This window comes from Crocuta crocuta, unplaced genomic scaffold (assembly GCF_008692635.1).
Source record: "Crocuta crocuta isolate KB4526 unplaced genomic scaffold, BGI_CrCroc_1.0 scaffold170, whole genome shotgun sequence".
NCBI classification, from domain to species: Eukaryota; Metazoa; Chordata; class Mammalia; order Carnivora; family Hyaenidae; genus Crocuta; species Crocuta crocuta.
In genome coordinates, this window is record NW_027527853.1 from 714,368 (window position 1) to 734,728 (window position 20,361).

At 43.2% G+C, this 20,361-nt stretch overlaps 1 protein-coding gene across 2 annotated transcripts in view; it reads right to left on the reverse strand.

Annotated features, from left to right (window-relative positions):
- CNNM1 (cyclin and CBS domain divalent metal cation transport mediator 1) overlaps positions 1–20,361 on the reverse strand; it is a 60,002-nt gene that overhangs the window by 26,572 nt on the left and 13,069 nt on the right. For both annotated transcript variants that reach the window (XM_077778915.1, XM_077778906.1), the window contains exons 2-6: positions 7,001–7,144; positions 4,479–4,619; positions 3,686–3,855; positions 1,891–1,990; positions 1,448–1,495 (exon numbers count right to left, since the gene is read on the reverse strand). In XM_077778915.1, the coding sequence (XP_077635041.1) occupies positions 1,448–1,495; positions 1,891–1,990; positions 3,686–3,855; positions 4,479–4,619; positions 7,001–7,144 (603 nt within the window). The remainder of the gene's footprint in view (positions 1–1,447; positions 1,496–1,890; positions 1,991–3,685; positions 3,856–4,478; positions 4,620–7,000; positions 7,145–20,361) is intronic.

Genomic DNA, 20,361 nt, shown 5'->3' on the forward strand with positions numbered 1-20,361 from the left:
TTCTACTACTTACATATATATAATATATTATATATATATAATTTTTTTAAAGAAAAAAGGCCATCCAAAGTAGCTGGACTGNATGTAGCTAGGTAACATTTAGAGTCTAGGAGTTACCCCACCTTGAGCAATCCCTAATATGATGGATGGAAAGCTCCTTTAGAGAACCAAGATTTATCTGGTCCTGTAGGCCATCCTTCACCCATCCAGGGTTCCTGTTCTAAGATGATGAAATTTGTTGGCTTATATAAGTATATAATCTTACATTTTACAGGTCTTCAGCTCATGTTGGGCCATGCCTTGGGTATGGACAGGTACTTCAACTTCATTTCAGCCTTCTGCTGGGCTAGGCTGTGAATTACACTGTAAAGTGTTCCAATATTTCCACACAGAAATTGCATTCTGGAACACGATGGGTCTCAAATCTGTATTTCATTGTGCTGTGTGAACTAGCCTGGACACTGGAAATATATATGGGTATCATCAACTTGCTGGGTAATTTGGAACAATTCTTTAGTATCTCTGTGTTAAAATGGCATCTACCTTTCATGTCTCAGGAACTGTGATATCAAACTTTGGAGCCCTCTGATAAATCCCAATATAATGCACTATGTAAAGTATCTTTTATAATAAGAGAAAACACCCCATTTGGCATTATAATAGCCACCTTTGTAAACAACAACAGCTGAAAGCAATGCAAAATTCAGTCCAGTGAATTCATAGGAAACCTAAAGATATAAAGAAATAATTCTTTCTGGATCACACTTACATTCCAATAAATGCCATGCCTTCTAAATGCAAGGGCAATAACTCCACACTGGAAACAGTGAGATGGTAGAGCACAGAAGGGGCAGAATAGACCAGCCATCAGCCGTGGGCCAGCCCCCACCATTCACATGCACAGCCAGCTGGCAGCCCGCTCTCTACCAGCTAAGATGTGGTGACGAGGAAAGAAATGTAGATAAGCAACATATTGTACCAGCCTGGGACTTACATCCCAAGATCTTGCAGTCACTTCCTACTGACCCCACAGACACAGCAATGACCTACTAGGGTTTTCAAGTAAAGGCCAGTGGGTTAATTATATCACAGCAGAGAAGGAAAGACTGAACCAGAGCACACCAAACACCTGCCTTCATTTCCCGGCAGGCAGGTGACAACACACAGTGCTCCCGCCCCCCCTCCCGGCCCCATACTTCGCTCCCCGTCACTCATCACTTGCATATGAGCAGAAAAGCAGCAGGAAACATTCCAAACGCAGAAACTAAGCACCTGTAGTCTGTAGGTACCTGGCAGGAGGCAGTGTTCCTGGCAGAGCGTTACAAAGAGGCTGCCAACATTTGTTTTAGCCCCAGCCCAGGCTCAAAGTGCTCGGTCCAGGTCCCCAGAGTGGGCTGAGGCAGGACTACATGGGGGCAGATGAGGGAGGGGTTTGAGAGATACATACGAAAGACAGAGGATCCAGCCAGACTTCCAACCTTCCGCACATCATTATCTAAGGACAGAAAAGTGCAGTGTGTTCCAGAGGCAGTTCAGAAAACACGCCTTCTTATGTGAACGCCCCCTCTTCCACCCCACCCCCAGCACCAATTAACCATGCAAAAACCAGGCAATCAGATGGAAGTGTAAAAAGCAAAACAAACTTGTCTTTTTGTATGGAAAAATATCCACTATCCACTCCTAACACTTGATAACGTTACAGTCTACCATGTACCTCCACAAAGAAACTCTGAATAAGAAATGACTCATACCCATTTTATAGAAGGGGCAACTAAAGCCTAGGAAGTTAAATGATTGTTCAGGGCCCCTAAGAGGAGTCAAGACTTTGATGTTCTTTCCTACAATATCCCATTGCTTCCCCAATAAGCTTTGGCTTGGGAACAGGAATACCTGAACAAGCAGTGGTCATGATGGCTGGGACACCATAGTAGGTGAAGGCTCCATTCTCGAAGCGAAGGCCTTCCTTACCAACCTCCACTTCAACTTTACCCTGGAGAAAGAAGGAAGTGTGCTAAGGGTGTGTATGAGCACCTCCACTTGTATTACTAATGACCTGAGGCACTTTGTCTGGATAACAAGCGGACCTAAGTTCTTATCACAGGGAGATGTGAAGTCTGTCCAGAGTCATTTCAAAAATAGCGCCTCCAACTTCTGCAAATAGTGCCTTTGCAGTAAATTAACTGCTTAGTTCATAAAGGAGCATCCGGTCCTGAATAACCAAGCTTTCTTTGCAAGCTATGATGGCCCTTCCATGATGAATGGCCAGGCACCAGCTAGCCCTGGGCCCTGTAAACTGCCCCACTGGTTTAGTCTGAGAGTAGACCATCTCTAAGTCTGGTTGAGACAAACTCGGATTCTGTGTGGAGCTTGTTTAATTTGTTACCAGTGATAATGATAGCTAATGGGTAACATGTAGGGTGTGTCTATGGGCCCTGTACTATGTTATGCACATTGCATAGATTCTCATTCCCTCGGTCCCACAAACCTATGAGGCCCATACTGCTTTTATCCCCAGTTTACAGAGTAATCAATTTGAGTCTCAGAGAGGTTAAATAACTTGGTCAATGTTAGTTAGGAAGTGACAATATTGGAATCTTAAAACCAATTTCTAAAGCAATACTCTTGCCACTACACTTTACTCCCTCCAACTTTTATTTGAAAATGGGTAAGTTTACATTAAGCATAAGATGGCAGATTATATGAGCTCATGATGTTATACAAACAATGGAACAGGACCCTCCTTGACTTCCAGCAGTGAGAATCTCCATTTTTGGAGAAGGGAAGTCATGTTATTAAGGCTAATTGGATGGATGCATGTGAGGCCCATCACAGGGTGAGAGCAGATAGGCTGTAAGGTGGACTGTAACAGAGAGGCCACATCTAAGTTGATTGAGCTTAATTAATATTTTAAGGCAATCACTGTATTTAGGGTTCATAAGATTCTGTTGAGAAGAGGCAGGAAATAGCCACAGCACTAAGGGTGGAGCCAGGCCAGGGAGCCAGCAGCGTCACAGGCTGGAACCACACATGATGTGTATCTATGCCAGGCCTATCCAGGCACTCAGGGCAGAAGTTGAGGGTACCTGTGTGAGCACCAGGAAGATGCCACACCTTTTTCATCCGGTCTTTAGTTCCCCTCCTGGTCCTATTAGGGAGGAGAAGATCTGAGAGAGTGCAAAGGCTGACATGTGGCAGAGAGAATGGATGTGGTCCACGGAGCCTCTAGGGAGTGGAATAAGGAGTGGGTGGGAGTCTGAGATTGTGAGATTTCAGCATGACAGAGGGAAGGGCTTTAAACAAGAACCATCTATAGTTTGGGAGGCAATGGACAGCTCCACATTTGGGGATGTCTAAACCGGCAAGAAGGAGTTTAGGATTCTGTAGGACAACGGTTTCTGAAGTTCAGCCACAGAGCCCCTCTCCTGGAAAAGTACTCACCCCACCCCACCATCGACACTGCTGACTGGTCAGACTAAATGCCATCAAGACCCCACCGCTCCCAGGACACCAACCAGTCACATCTGGCTCCTTCTGTGGGTCATGAAGAAACACCCACCTCAACTGGTCTCGCCCAGAGGCAGCAAGCTCAGTTGTTGAAGCTGGCACTGGGGAGGCATGGCCATTCCTCTCCAGCCTGGAGATGCTCTTGTCCTGCCTTGAGAGGGTCACTAAATTTCCCACTTACCTGGAGAAGCAGCACGAAGTAGTCCACGGGGCGGTTTCGCTGGTAGAGGTAGTGTTCTGGGGACTTCTTGTTCTTCTCGTCAAACTTTAGCTCCTGGATCACATTCGGATGTTTCAGGAGCCGGAGGAGGATCTTCTCCGAAAGGTACAGAGATTTAAAGGGTTCCACTTCTAGGGAAGATAGGGAGGCAGGAAGAATCAGCAGCTGGAGGAATCAGGATGGGCAAAACCAGGGCATGTGTCTAAGGCCACTTCTGTTCAGGCTCCTGGGCACCAAGCTGGCAGGGCTCTTGTGATTCTCTCAGGTGGAAGTGGGGCTGGTTTGTTAAACCCGAGTCTGTGCCTTAGGTTTCCCCCATGCCCTCTGGGCATGTGTGTCCCTGTGCTGGCACACTGGAGAACCAGGCCTTTCCCTCCTCCACAAATCCTTGGGAACACCCCAGCTTCAACAGGATGGAGCTTGGCTCCTGTCAGGAAGCAAGCTGAGGAAGGGAAAAGAGCAGCAGTAGTTCCTTTCACTCTTTTCTAGAGTAGAGTAGAGAAAAGCAGCGTGGAGTTGTACTCACTTCCACCCTTGAAGATCAGGTCTGGGGCTGAAACAGACAGTACGTGGCATCCCGTGGTCCTACCTAAGCCCCCCCCCCGCCCCCCCTCCGCCTGGAACAGTGGTTCTCAGTCCGTGCTGCACATTGGAATTAGGTTGCAAGGTATTAAGAATGATTGGCGTGTGGGTCTCACCTTCCAGATTCTGCTTTACTTGCTTGGGGAAGAGACGCAGGTGGGCAGGGTCGTACCTGTGGCCATGAAGCGGTGTGTGGCCAGCAGAAGCTGTGGGGAGATCTTCACTCTCATCTCTGAGTCGGAAAGCTTAAACAAGGAGAAGTCATGCCGCTTCCTCTCTCGGTGTGGGACCCTCTGCTTTTTCCGATTGTCAGCTGCAGGATCACAGGGGACAGATGGCAACTATTTTAGAATCACTGGTGGATTTTGGAAGTTTTCCCAGAGTCACATGGGACAGACAGATCCTTTGGGATTACATGAATTTCTGCAAAGTGTCAACCGTAGGTGACATCACAACTTCTTTCCCAAGAAGCAGAAGGATGTTGATAAGAGAGAGAAGGTGGGAGACAGATGTTGCCATGTCTCAGTGTTATTTACACTTAGGTGGTGTAGCATGGGAAAGGGAACAGCCTGGCCTGGACCCCCAAGGCTGGGGATCTAGTTCAGTTCCCTTCCTTATGAGCTGTGCATAAGCTCAGAGGATGCATGTGTTTTTTAATCTATACAATGAGGTTAATAATTAGCGATAACACTTCTCATGTAATTATTATGAGACTATCTGTGAAATTATTACAAAATGCATTCATACATGAAGGACTAGCATTCTCAGCATGAACGGGATTGGCAGAGCCCAGGGGGTTTCTGCCTCTGCCCTTCTCCTGTCCCCACAGCTGGGTTCACCAGGTCTCTTCCTGATGATTTAAACCACACCCTGAGCAGGACTGAAAGCATGTCACCCAAGGGATGTAGGGGGTCACCTCTTCTCACTGACAGTTCTGCTTCAACCCTAGCCTCTCTCCTAGGAGAGACTTGGGAAGAAATCAAGGGAAGAAGAGAGGGGAAGGAATGGGAAGAGGCCCATAACTTATGAAGGTGGGTTCTCTAGGCGGGACCCTCAGATGACCTAGAGGGACCCCAGACAGTCTGTGATATTGATTGAGAATATCTTTTTCCAATTTAATTTTTTTCTCCCTTCTTTTTTTAAGCTTGTCTTAAAAAAATACTTTCTTAGGGGTAGGGGGAGGTTTTCTTTGTTTTTGTTTTTTGGTTTTTTTTTTGTTTGTTTTTGGGGGCATGTGTCTTTTGCTTTCCCTTAGGTTTTGGGTAAAATTTTGAACTGTCTCGCTTATATCACAGTGCTAAGCGGGGCAGGGTTTTCTCCAAACTTGTCCTGGAGACAAACAGGGCTGCGGGGAACATTCAGTTCAGGCTGAGTGGATGCAGTGGAAATGAAAGGGAATGGACCCCAGGGAAAGGAACCAGAGCCCCAGAATCTGGCTCCCTGGTATTGTCCTTCTCCTTTCAGAGCTCACTTCAGCCCCACTGTTTGGGTTTCCTTCTAGAGGGCAGAGAGTGCCCTTCTATCATGATGCTATCTCGATGGGCCCATTTAAAATTTTTTTTTTAATGTTTTATTTATTTCTAGGAGAGAGAGAGAGAGACAGCGTGAGCAGGGGAGGGTCAGAGAGAGAGGGAGTCACAGACTGAAACAGGCTCCAGGCTCTGAGCTGGCTGTCAGCACAGAGCCCGACGCGGGGCTCGAACCCACGAACCCCGAGATCATGACCTAAGCGAAAGTCGGACGCTTAACCGACTAAGCCACCCAGGCGCCCCTCGATGGGCCCATTTTAGACTCTGGGCATGGGCCCATTTTAGACTCTGGGCTGCTGCTTTAACATTCCTTTTCCTGGGTAGCAACAGTGGCAAGATGCAGACCCAGCTGTCCTGTGGGTCAGGGTCAAGTGAGGAGAAACACTGTATTCCTGGTTCCTTGGCCTTCTCTCAGACTTAAGGAATCATGCCTTAAGGAAGCTTATTTATAAGGGTGGGAAAACCCTAGCCCTCTGCATTAGAAAGAAGATTGCTTAGCAAGAGAGCAGCAAATAAATGTATCAGATCAATTCTTCTGTTCTCACTGGTGAGCAACCTTCGGATTTACATGACCTGTTTTCTTAACTATCCCCTCTCCCTCCTCCATCAGAATGCCACTTAACATTTCATCATTCCTCTGATCTTCCTTTTCTTTCCCATTATTTTAACAGTGAGTATTTGGAGCATTAAGGTTATTAAATGCTGCTGGAGGAGTGTATTCACTTAGACTACTATCATTTCTACCAGCCACTAACACTTTAGTTTGAATACCTTCCTCAATATATCTCCTGAGACACTTGGGAATTCTTAATCAAGAGTGGTGGGCAGAGGTAAAGGGAGAAGGGAATGGGGGTGGGGGGTAGAGGTTAATCTCTAGAGGAAGAAGTTGGGCCCAGCCAAAGGCTGGGGGGGGGGTCCCCTTCTTAATCTTGGCTCAGTTCCTGAAGGTTCCCTCCCGATAAACATTTAGCTAGCATGTTCTCAGTGACTCAGGGTGATCCAAGCCCGGGTATCTTGCCATGCCAGCACCTGGCATTTGGGGGATGACACACAGCAATGATAGGCTCATCCTGACACCCATACACAGTGTATGTCAAACAGCCAGCTCTGAGAGTCTCAGAAGAAATAAGATGACCTTAGACAACAGTCAAGGCCACGCACTTACTGTAGAGGTCTGTTTCATCCAGGATCTCCGACTTAATGATCTCTTCTATGATGTCCTCCAGCGTGACAATGCCCATCACCTCGTAGAAGGGGTCTCCTTCTCCCTCATTATTCACCCGCTGTACAATGGCCAGGTGAGATTTTCCTAGAGAACAAATGAAGTCCCAGTTAAGCATCTGGAACATTTTTAGAAATCTTTCCTGATGAGAAATCATATAAAGTTGCTCTGTGACCGACTGAACTCATCTTAGGACCTCCTTAAAATATGAAGTCTGTATCCAAGCTCTTATAAATGCAAACTTTGTACTGCTATATCTGTCTCTTTTTTAGGAAAGTTACCTAATATACATAAAGGCAGTTAACTTTTTTTTCTTTGAACTTTCACGGATTAGCAAGTGTATCTAAGTTAAAGGAGGATGAATAATCGAATCAAAAGAATGAGAATTTGGAATCAAAAGAATTATGTTAGAAGCCCTTTTTCTCTTCCAAACTTCCCCATCCCTTCTCCCTAACTATCCCAGTTACTATTATGTGCAACTGACGCTGGGCAAATCATTTAACCTTGGCTGAGTCTCAATTTTCTCATCTAGAATCAAGGAATGATATCAGTACGGTGATTTTTTTTTAATGTGTATTTATTTTCGACACAGAGAGAGAGCCTGAACAGAGAAGGGTCAAAGAGAGGGAGACAGGACATCCAAAGCAGGCTCTACACAGTCAGTGCAGAACCCAATGTGGGGCTTGATCTCACAAACTATAGATCATGACCTGAATTGAAGTCGGATGCTTAACCAACTGAGCCACCGAGGTGCCCCACCAGTACGGTGATTTTAAGACATGACCCCAAATTCTTTGACACGCCTCTTATTGAAAGGTGTGGTCTCTGTCCCCTTCCCTTGAATCTGAGTGGGCCTGTGACTGAGTCAACCAACAGAAGACAGGTAAGTGTCTGCAATGTGACCTCTGAGGCTAGGTCATAAAAGGCACATGACTTCTGTTGCAGAAATTCTCTAAGAAGCTTGAGGTCACCATGGTGGAGATGGCACATGTGGGTACTTAGATGACTGTTTGAGCTGAGCCTGGCCTTCTAGCCATCCCACCAGAAGTGCCTGGCAGGTGAGCAAAGCTGTGTCAACAGTGGATCTGCCATCCCAGCTGATCCAGCCCCACCTGCTGGAGTCCTCTCCCCCACCCCCTGTCTAGCCATGCAAGAGTCCTCGCCAGCTGCAGGCACAGCTGTGAGCTTGATAAAATGGTTGTTGTTTTGCTTCTAAGTTTCAGGGTGGTTTATTAACAGTAATGGAGCTAGGATAACCAGTAGCCATAAGGTGATCATGGAGCTCGGGCGACCTAGTGAGTGTGTGAAAGTGCTCTGTAAACTATAATGTGTCCCAGGCAGTTAATTGTTATTGCCCAACAGCTAAATAATAAGAGTAATATGTATGGACCTCTAATTATGTGTTAGGTGCTATTTGGAGCACGTCGTGTGTACTGATTCACCTGATCCTCATAACAACCCTTGAGACAAGTACTATCACTATCCCCATTTTATAGATAAAAGAACTGAAGCACAGGCCTAAAGTTACACAACCTGTAAGTGGCAGAGCTGGACTGCAAACCCAGGTAACTGGATTTAGTCCTAACCTAAGGACTGAGTCTTACCTAACAGTCCTGCAACATTGCTTCACCTCGGTTTGTTTTTATCTGCTAATAAACACATTTCCTGGTCCTGTTTTTAAAATGCAAATATGGGTAGTTCTTTTCCTTGACTAAGAGACATTTAAGGAGAAAACCTAGGGTACTGACTTAGAAGCTATTCTTGCCAAAAAGAAAAAAAAAGGAAGTTCATGCTTTATCAGTGTTACCCTTTATGAGCTTGACCAATGCTAAAAATATCAGATAAGAGGAGGAATCAGTTTGCTGGAGGCATAATTAACCATTAAAATCTAAACACGTGAACTTCTGTATCAGATAGCTCAAATCACAAGATAGCTACCTGTTGGGATTTTTAATTATAAGATGGGATTTGTATCACTCAAGAATGGCCTCTAATTTCTTCTCCACCTTCAACTTATCCTTCAACTATCCCCAAACCGATCTGATCATGCCATTACCCTGCTCAAAAACCTTCCAAATCTCCCTAATGTGCACAGAATCAAATCCAGACTCATTGGTTTGGTATTATCAAGACAGCAAAATGCCCTGCTACATTCCCTACTCATTCTATACTCCAGATGCACCATGTAGACTTCACTCTCTCAACCCCATCTATGTGTATTTTCAAAGTCCTAGTGCACATGATCTCCTCCCATTCTGTCTCCACTGGCCCTTCAAGTTCCAGCTCAGAGGCCAGCTCCTCGAGAAAGTCCTACTGGATCTGCCCCATTCTGAATCTGAACCTATCACTCCTGGCCTGTTTTTGAAGCCCCTGATAACTCCATTAGAGCATTTGTCAATTTGCTGCTTCTAGTAAATAGCAATGTGTGTGTCCTCTACTGGACCATGTTTCTTCCTCAAGCCATAAGCTCCTTCAGGATGGACACTAACACAGGGTACCTTCCATATAACAGGGAGCCAAATAAATGATGAATGGAATTAAGACTGAATGAAATTCCACAGAAGATATAATCGATAATATTAAAACCAGACACTAAAACCTTAATTTTTTAAAAATAAAATGCAATGCATTTAAATTAAAGTTTAAACTCTACATCAGTAGTTGTAAAATTATTCTTCTTTGAAACAACTGCAACTGTATTTTATAACTTAAATTAGATTATTTAATTGTTAGAATGTTATCAATGTAAAGGTTTTTTTTTTTTCTCAGCATATTGTTCTTAAGCTTATGGCACCTGTTTTCACTTTTCTGCTAACATGTGCTAACAGATGACAGAATAAATGGCTAGTATAACGAAGAACTTGGATAAGTGATTTCTTAAAGTTATTTTCTGTAAAACTGGATGATTTTTATACTGTGGAGCTCAGAATATATATAATACAGCCATACTTCTGGCCACTAAGAGATTAGTTCATATAATAGGATTAAATAAATTAACATTTTATGATGTCTCACAAAGATTGCTGTAACTTCCATGTGAAAATCAACTGTACTGGTCTACACTTTATAAGGCTGATTTGAGGACACACTATGTGACCATCAGGGAATAGAGATTTTAAGTCCTAATAATGTAATATTCAAGACATACTCTAATGCAATTGATTCGAAGTACTTTGTAATTCACAATTGGCTTCTCTGATTCCCTTGAATGCCTATAGAGATCTATACACATATAGAGGAAGTCATTCTTTCTTGGGTACAAGACTGAGAAGGAACCAGAAATCATGTAGCCCTGTTCACATAACCTCTGTTCAGAAACCAGTTATGTCCACGACACACATACCTGAGGTCCACCCTCTCTCAAAAAGGTTGCCCTTTAAGAGACCTATCTCCCTATATTCCTGCTTCTTGGGCACTAGAAGAGTTGGGGGTGGCTCCCAGTAAAGCCAATCTTGAAATATGGAAAATGTAGTCACTTCCTTGAGCCATAGTACTTTGTACAAATATCTCCTTTGCATTTATAATAACAACAATAATAGCTATTATTATAGCAGCTACCATCTGCTATATCCATTCCAGGGGCGAGGCATAATTTTACCATGCTGTTGTTCTCTATAAGTGATTCCCCCTACTATGACCATAAGCTTTGTGAAGGGCAACATCTATGTTCTACTTAATCGCCACTTCCTTAGAATCTAAGAATAGCACCTGGCACAGAGTAAGACTCTGTAACTAGTGGGTGACAAATGGATATTCATATGCAAAAGAATATATATACAAAAGAATAGACTCAAAAACTAACTCAAAATGGATCCCATGCCTAAATTTAACAGTGTAAACTACAAAACTCTGAGATGAAAACATAGGAGTAAACCTTTGTGACCTTGGAGTAGAAAATGGTTTTTTTTAGATAAGACACCATACACACCAGAAACCAAGAAAAAACTAGATACACTGGATTTTAGAATACTTTTAGAATGTATTTAATGGACTACCAGCAAATCATATATCTGATAGGAAGCTTGCATCCAGAATGAATAAAGAAAATTTACAACACATAAAAACACAACTCAATTAAAAAAGTGGGCAAAGGATGTAACTAGATTGTTATCTGAGGATGATATACAACTGGCCAATAAGCACATGAAAGGATGCTCAGCTTCTTCATCATTAGGGAAATGCAAATCAAAGCCCTGAAGAGATTGACTTCATACCCACCAGAATGGTTATAATAAGAAAGACAGTAACAAATGTGGATGTGGATAAATTGGAAATGAATCACCTGCTTTGGAAAACAGTTTGGCAGTTTCTCAAAATATTAAACATAAATTATCATATGACTCAGCAATTCCACTCTTAGGCATACACCACCCAAATAAACTACAAACAAATGTCCTCACAAAAATATGTACACAAAGGTTCATATTATTCCTAAGAGCTAAACAGTTGAAACAATCCAAATGTGTATCAAATGCTGAATGGATAAATAATATTCTGTATATCCAGACAATGGAATATTATCTCACCATAAAAAGTGAATGAAGTACTGATACATGCTTTGTACCAAACATGGAAAACTTTGAAAACATTATGCTGTAGGAGCACATGTACCCCAATGTTCATAGCAGCACTCTCCACAATAGCTAAAACATGGAAAGAGCCTAAGTGTCCATCAACAGATGAATGGATCAAGAAGATGTGGTTTATCTATACCATGGAATACTACATGGCAATGAGAAACAATGAAATCTGGCCATGTGTAGCAACATGGATGGACCTTGAGGGTGTTATGCTGAGCGAAATAAGTCAGGCAGAGAAGGACAAATATCATATGTTTGCACGTATAGGAGGATTAGGAGGAACTTAACTGAGGACCATGGGGGAGAAGAAGGGGGGAAATGGTGGGGGAAAGGGAGAGAGGCAAACCATGAGAGACTCTTGAATGCTGACAAAAACTGAGGACTGATGGATGTGGGGGGGAGGAGGGAGGGGCATGGAGGAGGACACTTGTGGGGATGAGCACTGAGTGTTATGTGAAAACTAATTTGACAATAAACTATTTGTAAAAATAAATAAATAAATTAAAAAAATGGAATAAAAAAAAAAGAAAGAAAACATTATGCTGAATGGAAAAAGCTAGACCCAAGGGGGACACACCTTATATGATTCCATTTATATGAAATGTCCAGAATAGGTTAAATCTATAGAGAAAGGAAGTAGATTAGTAATTTCCAGAAGCTAGAAGAAGAAGGAGGTGGGGAGAAACTGTGGGGTTTCTTTTGGGGTGATGAAACATTCTAAAAGTATACAGTGATGGTTGCACAACTGATGGTCCACTGAATTGTATACATTAAAAGGGTGAATTTTATGGTATATGAATTTCATCGCAATAAAGCTCTTATTTTTTATATGTCTATTTATTTATTTTGAGAGAGAGAGAGAATGAGAGACTCAGTGCGGAGGGCGGGGGGGGGGCGGACAGAGAGAGAGGGGGACAGAGGATCTAAAGTGGGCTCTATGTTACAGATCCAGAGAGACTGATGTGGGCTTAAACTCATGAACCATGAGATCATGGTCTGAGCCAAAGTCAGATGCTTAATTGACTGAGCCACCCAGGCATCCCTCAATAAAGCTCTTATTAAAGAAAAGAAAGAACCAGCGCTTGAATGAACAGGAAGTCAGTGGGTGAGTAATAATAGGAACTGTTTCATAAAAAGAGAATAGGTTGAAATATAAGGGCAATACTGGTTTGGACATGGGTAGCGATGCCGCTGGTAAAATGCTAGTTTACAGTACTTGCTGTCATTTTGTGCTCTTGGACATGGCAGAGACCAAGAATGGGCACAAGCAAGGCCTTCAGGGGAAGAGGAATGGGGAGGAGGGCACCACCTTGTAAATTTCTGTGGCCGTGGAACAGCTGGGCAGGGATGAGGGCTTGTCACAGGTGAGAGGAAAGAATCTAAGAACAAAGATCTCATTACGATATAAAGAGGCAAAAGGTAAGGAAGGCAATGTTTTACATGGAAAACTCGTGAATGCTCTTGTTACATGAGATATTATGAAGTCCGTGTCCCTGGACCATACTATTGTGGCACTGAACACCGACAGATGGGAAATCTGTGAGCTGAGTTGAAAGATATAGACACAATGGATTTTATGCAATGCACTTTCTAAACCTTAAGGCTACATTTTTCTCTGTTGTAAAGAGTATATTTTATTTACTCTTTTACTGGTACTCTACTCCTGAACTGGTAACTATACTCTCTAACCTCTGGCTTGAACCCCTGCCATGTTTCTGGTGTCCAGCCTCAGCAGAATCCCCAGCTCTGTCCTGATGGCTTGGCTTGCCAACATACGTGCTAGCTTCTAGCAGTAGTGAGCTCCTTAAGCCTTGGTTTGTTTTCCTCCAGCCTGGACTACTTTCTCCCAACCTCTGATTATAGCCTCTAGTTCCAATGCTGTCCATACCCTGATGATACACAAAGTAGAGAATACATGTCTATGGCCTGAGCCTTGTTGGGACCACAGGATTAGAATGGTTTTGGTTGGAACTCAATCCTCAATGAAGCATAAGGGTTTAGTCACACTTTTCTGGGATTAAACAGGGCTATCTGGTGAGACCCTCCAAGCCCAATGCTTTGGAATGCACTTCACTAGTTCAGCGGTTCCCAATGCTGGCTGTATATGAGCATCATATGATAAGGGGCAGTTAGGTGGCTCAGTTGGTTGAGTCTCTGACTCTTGATTTCGGCTCAGGTCCTGATCCCATGGGATCGATCACGGGATCATGGGATCACGGGATCGAGCCCCACGTCAGGCTCCATGCTTAGTGTGGAGGGACTCCCTCTGTCCCTCTCTGCAGCATGCACTCTCTCTCTTAAAAAAAAAATAAATTAAAAAAATTGAATCATCTGAGGATCTATAAATACATTCTAAAGTCTGGATCTCACACCCTGAGATTCTGATTTCAACTTTTGGGGTGGGGCCATGCCATCAATAGTTTAAAATGTTCCTTAGATGATGCTAATGTTCAGTCAAGGCTGAAAACTACTAGTTGGTTCTCAAAGTGTGTTTCCTGGACCAGCAGCATCAGCATCACTTGAGAACTTAGTTAGAAATGCAAATTCTCAACATCCACCCCTTACCTAGTAAATCAGAATCTCAGGGGTTGTGCCCAGTGATCTGTGATTTTAACAAACTTTACAGCTGGTTCTGATGCAGGCTAAAGTTTGTAAACCACTGGTTTATAGGTAGGCTCTATGGCACTCTGGTTATTTGCCTGATGACTTATTAATGAGGAAGAAAAATAAGCACTGAGATGTCTAGTAAAATCCTAGTCCCTTTGGTATGCCTGGTTTAAGTCACCAGATGCTAAGAACTTACTAAAAGAAAGAAAAGAACCTTCTGGAACAAAGAATAGTTGTAGTAGCCAGCTTATGAGAGATCTCTCTCATAGGATGTCATGGTTATGGTATTTTGCTGACATTGGGCAGAGAGTATGTGTTGACGGTTTAGTGCCGAGTTTGAAAAGGGGTTTTTTGTAGGTTTTGTACCGATTACCTGAGACAAGCCTGAGGTACTGCACTATCTATTAGGCTTTGGGTGTGTCTCGGGTCAATAAAATTTCCCATTATTGAAAATCAAATTAGTCATTTCTGTTGTCCCTCAAATCCAAAGGGTGGGTCCTAGTACAGGCTGCTGGTACCTTTAGTCTATCTCATCACCAACTGGCATCAACATACCCAAACCACATGTCAGATTTCTTAGAAGGTCAACTAGGCTTTCCGGCATTGCTTTCAATTTTTAAAAAATGTTTATTTATTTTTGAGAGAGACAGAGTGTGAGTGGGGGATGGACAGAGAGAAGGAGACACAGAATCTGAAGCAGGCTCCAGGCTCTGAGCTGTCAGCACAGAGCCCAATGTGGGGCTCAAACCCACGAACCATGAGATCATGACTTGAGTGGAAGCTGGACGCTTAACCGACTGAGCCACCCAGGTACCTCTCAGGCACTGCTTTTGAAGTAGAGGCCAGGGATGCAGCTAAACACCCTACAATACCCAGGGCAGCCCCACAATAAGGAATATCAGTAGTGCTGAGCTTGGAAACCTTGCTTTAAAGAGACAGAAAGTTAGCAAGTAGCAGCAACATCACAACTATATTTCAGTATTTGAAGAAGCTGAAACTTTCTCCAAGGGTCTTTAATAAATATAGCCTCTAGATGGTTTCGGCATAACACAGAGAAGAGCTCCTAAGGCCCCTGTTAGCACACGCCTTGAAAAAAAAAAGCAAAGAATTGATTTGCTTCCTCTCTCTTTTAAAAATAGCTACAACACTTTGGTAAGGTAACTGTTCCCAAGATAAAATATAGAAGCTAGGACAAAAGCATAATTGCTTGGAAATAGAGAACTAAGGAAAGCAGAAATCATTTTATGCTTTTATGGTTCCTACCTCACTTATGACCTTCACCTTATAAAATACACTGACATCTGCTACATTTTTACCCTCCTTGGTGTTGCTGCAGCATCTTTTACTCACATAGTAGACAGTACTAACTGCCTCTTCCTTCTTACCTTGGTCTTGGTATATCATTCTCCTTTGGGGTTGCATTGAACTCTAAGCATGTTCCTTGGAGCTGCAGCACTGACCATCACCTGGGCACTTCTTCAAAATGCAAGTTCTAAGGTCCCACCACTGACTTACAGAATCAGGATTTGGATCAGCAGCCTGTGACATTGCTGAGAAGCCTGTGAGAGCTGCAACCATCCAGCCCCCAGCTCAGCAGTCTGAGCCAGAGTCTCTATGCCCTTAGGACCTCCAGATGATTCTTATGCACATTTAAATATGAGAAGAATGGGTTAAGACCCTGGTTTGCTTCCCAACCTTATGACTGACATCTTTCTGTTTCCACTGAGGGTCCCTTTGTCCTCATCTAAAGACAAATACATCTTAAAGTCTAACTCAGTGAGTCTCAACCCTGGCTGCATGTAGGAGCCACCTGGGGGAGTTTTAAAACCTATTGATTACCTGGGTGCCACTCAGAGAAATTCTGATCTAACTGGCCTGGGGTACAGTCCATGCATTGGGATGTTATGTTTAAAACTTCTTCATGTGATGCTACTGGGCAGTTGCCGTCAAAAGCCTTTTGCTCTGGTCCTTGATCTTCTGCTCCTCTCTCTTCCTGATTACAGATCCTAGCAGAGCCCCATCACTTTTTTTAAAAAAAATTTAATGTTTTATTTATTTCTGAGAGAGACAGAGCGACAGCATGAGCAGGGGAGGGTCGTAGAGAGAAGGAGACACAGAATCTGAAGCAGGCTCCAGGCTCTGAGCTGGCTGTCAGCACAGAGCCCGACGCGGGGCTCAAACCCAAAAACTGTGAGATCCTGACCTGAGCCAAAGTTGGGCACTTAACTGACTGAGCCACACAGGCGCCCCCCCCCCCCCGTCACTTCAAATATCATCACCACCTCTTTCCTGAGGACTAAGTTTATATCTTAACATCAGTGTCTATTTTGAACTCTCATCCTGCTTTAGACATTTTGCCTGAGCTGTTTCCTTGTCTTGTCAAAATCGCTTATCTCAACAGGAACACGTGATTTTCAAGAGCCACTATCTCCATTCTTCCTGTCCCTCCACTATAGTACATGGTACCATGAACCTTCTAGTTACCCAGGGTTATAACTCAGGAGTCATTTTTTTACCTTCTTTTCCTTTGTTTCCTATTAGGAAAAAAAAGTTCCCACATTCTTGCAATTCACTTTTTGTTCCTTAATTTTATCAACAAGTATTTATTGAATGCCTACTATGTACCAATCACTATTCTAGGCACTAGAAATGCAGCAATGAACACAATTGACAAAATCATTTTTCTTCTGTAGCTTATATTCTAGTAACTGGGGGTGAGAGATAATAAGCCAGATAAATATGTTATGTAAAGTCAATTATCACAGCACTAAGATGAGAAGCAAAGCAGGGGAGAGCAATGGGGAAGTATATAGGTATTATAATTTTAGGTAGCAGAGGGCAGGGATGAACTCCCCAAAAAGGTAGTACTAGAGTAAAGATCTGAAGGTGGTGAGGTGGGGAGCCCTGGGGATATCTGGGGGAATACCTTTGAAGTAGAACAAGAAGCAAAGGCCCATAGTAGCTGGAAGTGTAACTGATGTGTTTAAAGAATGGCAAGGACGCCAGTGGGGTGGCTGCTGAGTGTGGGAAAGGATAGTAGTAGGAGCCAAGGTCAGGGAGGTAAGGGATAGGGTAGGTGCACCTGTGATAAAGCCTGGACAGCCTTTGTAAGGACTTGGCTCTTAACTTCAAGTGAGATAAAATCATTGTAGAGTTCCGTGTTTGTGTGTATGTTTGTTTTTTGACAAAAGAATGATATGATCTGACTTACGTTGTTATTTTAGAGAGAGAGAGCATGCCTGTGCATGTGTGTACATGCACAGGAGGGGGGGGAGGAGGTGGGAGGGGTAGAGAGAGAACCTTAAGCAGACTCCATGCTCAGTGTGGAGCCTGACACGGGGCTTGATCCCACGACTCTGGGATCATGACCTGAGCCGAAATCGAGAGTTGGATGCACAACTGACTGAGCCACCTAGGCGCCCCTGACTTATGTTTTAAAAGACTCTTTCTAGCTGTTGTGTTAAGCACGGATACAAAGTGGGCCAAGGTAGAAGCAGAGACACATCATAGAAAGTTCTGGCTGTCAACCAAGTGAGAGATGAGTGGTGGCTTGGCTGGGATGCAGTAGGGGAGGTGGTGCGATGTATGCAGATTCTCCAGATATGCTGCAAGCAGAGCCTACATGAGGGACTGGATGTGGGGCAAGAGTGAAAGAGAAGTTTGGCCTGAATGACAAGAATAGAACTGCAATTTCCAGAGTTTGGGAATACTGCACAAGAAGTCAGCTTGGCAAAGGCAGCAGGAGCTCAGTTTTGAAAAGTTTAAGTTTGGGATGCCTTTCAGACCTCCAAGTGGAATGTCAAGTAGTAGCTGGAAATATAAATCTGATGATATCTTTGGGAGAATGAATGAAATAGTCATGGGAGTGAGACTAGACAAAGATCCATTTCTGAGCCCAGAGGCATTCTGACATTTAGAGGTCACAGAAATGCAACATTCATGCAACAAATATTTGAGCATCTGATATGGGAAGGCCTTGCTGAGGATACATCAGTGAATATGATGTAGGAGGAATCAGTAAAGGAGCCTGAGAAAAAGCATCTGAAGGTAGTGAAGTCTCAGAGATTTTCTCCATTCTAATTGCAAGTGCACAGTCCTTAATTTCCATGTCCACACTGCATCCTGGACAACTGCATTAATCTCCTAACCGATCCTCCTTTTGGGTTCTCCAGCTCCAATCCATTCTATCCACCAAAAACAGACTGACAGAGCATTTATGAGCTTACTCCCCACTTCAGTAACAAGTACAAGTTACCAGGGAGGATTATTCCTGAAGTTATCTCGCTGACATTAAAGGCCTCCACGGGTTTTGTTTGTTTGTTTGTTTGTTTTGGTATATACCTTGCCTTCTTTTGCACTACTCTATCAAAATGGATTGCATTTATTCTCCATTCAGAAAATAACAGATTCAAGGATACTCAGCTAATAAATGGTAGAGCCAATATTGAACTCAGGGAAGTGAACAGGATTCACCTAGCTGGGGTTTGTGGAAAGCTTCAGGACAATTAAATGAGACTGGATACTTGAACTTCAAGCCTCTGAGACCCAGAGCCTATCTTGGAGGCAGCCTGTGGGGCCAGTTTGTCTCTCTCCAGGTTCAGGCTAAACATAACCAGGGTCCTCAGCTTAAATATCACCATGATGACCCAGAGTGATCTGGCTAAGCTTTGACTAATGGTGACATACTCAGCCCATGAACCAACCTCAGACATGAAGAAAGACACTGAAAGGCAAACAGGCCTGGCCTAAGTGGTCTAGAGATCATACATTTCTGGACTAGCCCAGGGGCTATGACTGAACTAGACTGGTCCTAAGGCAGGAAAGAGACGTGGCTCTCAGGGGTTCTATTCAAGGTAAGCCAGACTCTGGAGGTAATCTTAAAACCTACCCTTTTGAAGCTTCTCATTCCAGGTAAAGATGGTCTATAGCTACTCTAACATTCTCCCCCACTGTTTCTGATCTAAATCAAGCTGACTCCTGAGAGCACAGGTCAACGTTCACCCCATTTTCAGTTTTTGTCCTAGTGGTAATTGTCATACCTATTAAACCTAGTCTTCATCATATCTCTGCCAAATGGGAATTGTTACTACTACTATATAGATGAGAAAATGGAGACTCAGAGAAATAATGATATGTCCCAAGTACACAGCTCTCACTTCTGTACATTATGTGCAGTCACATTTACATGGGTTGGATCAAGAAAGTACTTGTTACACTAAATGACTAACTAGAAACAATTCATGTAATGAATGTAGTATAAAGGTATCGTTAGCCTTCACAGTAAACTTACAATATAGTATCATTATTCCCATTGTAAGAAGGGAGATAAGTCTCATTCAGAGTGGCAGAGTGACTTGCCCTAGTCACACAGTCAGCAAACAAAGAAGCTGGGATCTAATCTCAGGTATTTAGGACTCTGTGCCTGTGGCTCCATCATCTGAGGCAGTAAGTCATATATGTGGCTTCTGATTCTGCCTCAGTCACTAACACTGAGCAGGACACTCATGTCTCCAGATCCCAGGTGCCTCATAGACAAAAAGGGAAAAAATTCTACTGACTTCACATGCACGGTGGGTACAAAATGAGTTACTGTTTTGGAAAGGTCTTTGCAAATGTAAAGATTAACTATAAGGGATTATCATCACTATTTTTATTATTTGTCTTTTCTGGGCTTCACTTTCCTCCACCTTAAAATTAAAGGATGGGAGCAGGTGACCTCCAGGGTGCCTTTTCTGGCTCTAAAATTCTCTGCTTTCATTAGTCTAAACAGTCCTGGGCCACAGAAACAGTTTGGCTTTACAGGATGCTTCTTTGTGATAATATATGACACACGGGAATTCTAATAGTGCCAATACTTTACAGAGTCCTGTGTTTACAAAGTGTTGTGAACTCCTAATGTTCACCTAATGTTTATATCTTAATATTGAAGAATTCCATTGGAGTAAAATGAGAAAAAGATGCTAGACATGCTAGACTTTAAAAAGTATCTATAGAATCAAATCAGATCACTTTCTATTGAATCAGGAAGAGAAACACAAACATGTTACCTTACCTACCAGTCTTGTAGCAACCACCTTGATTTGGAAAAACAAAACAGTCCCTTTCCCTTGTTTATTA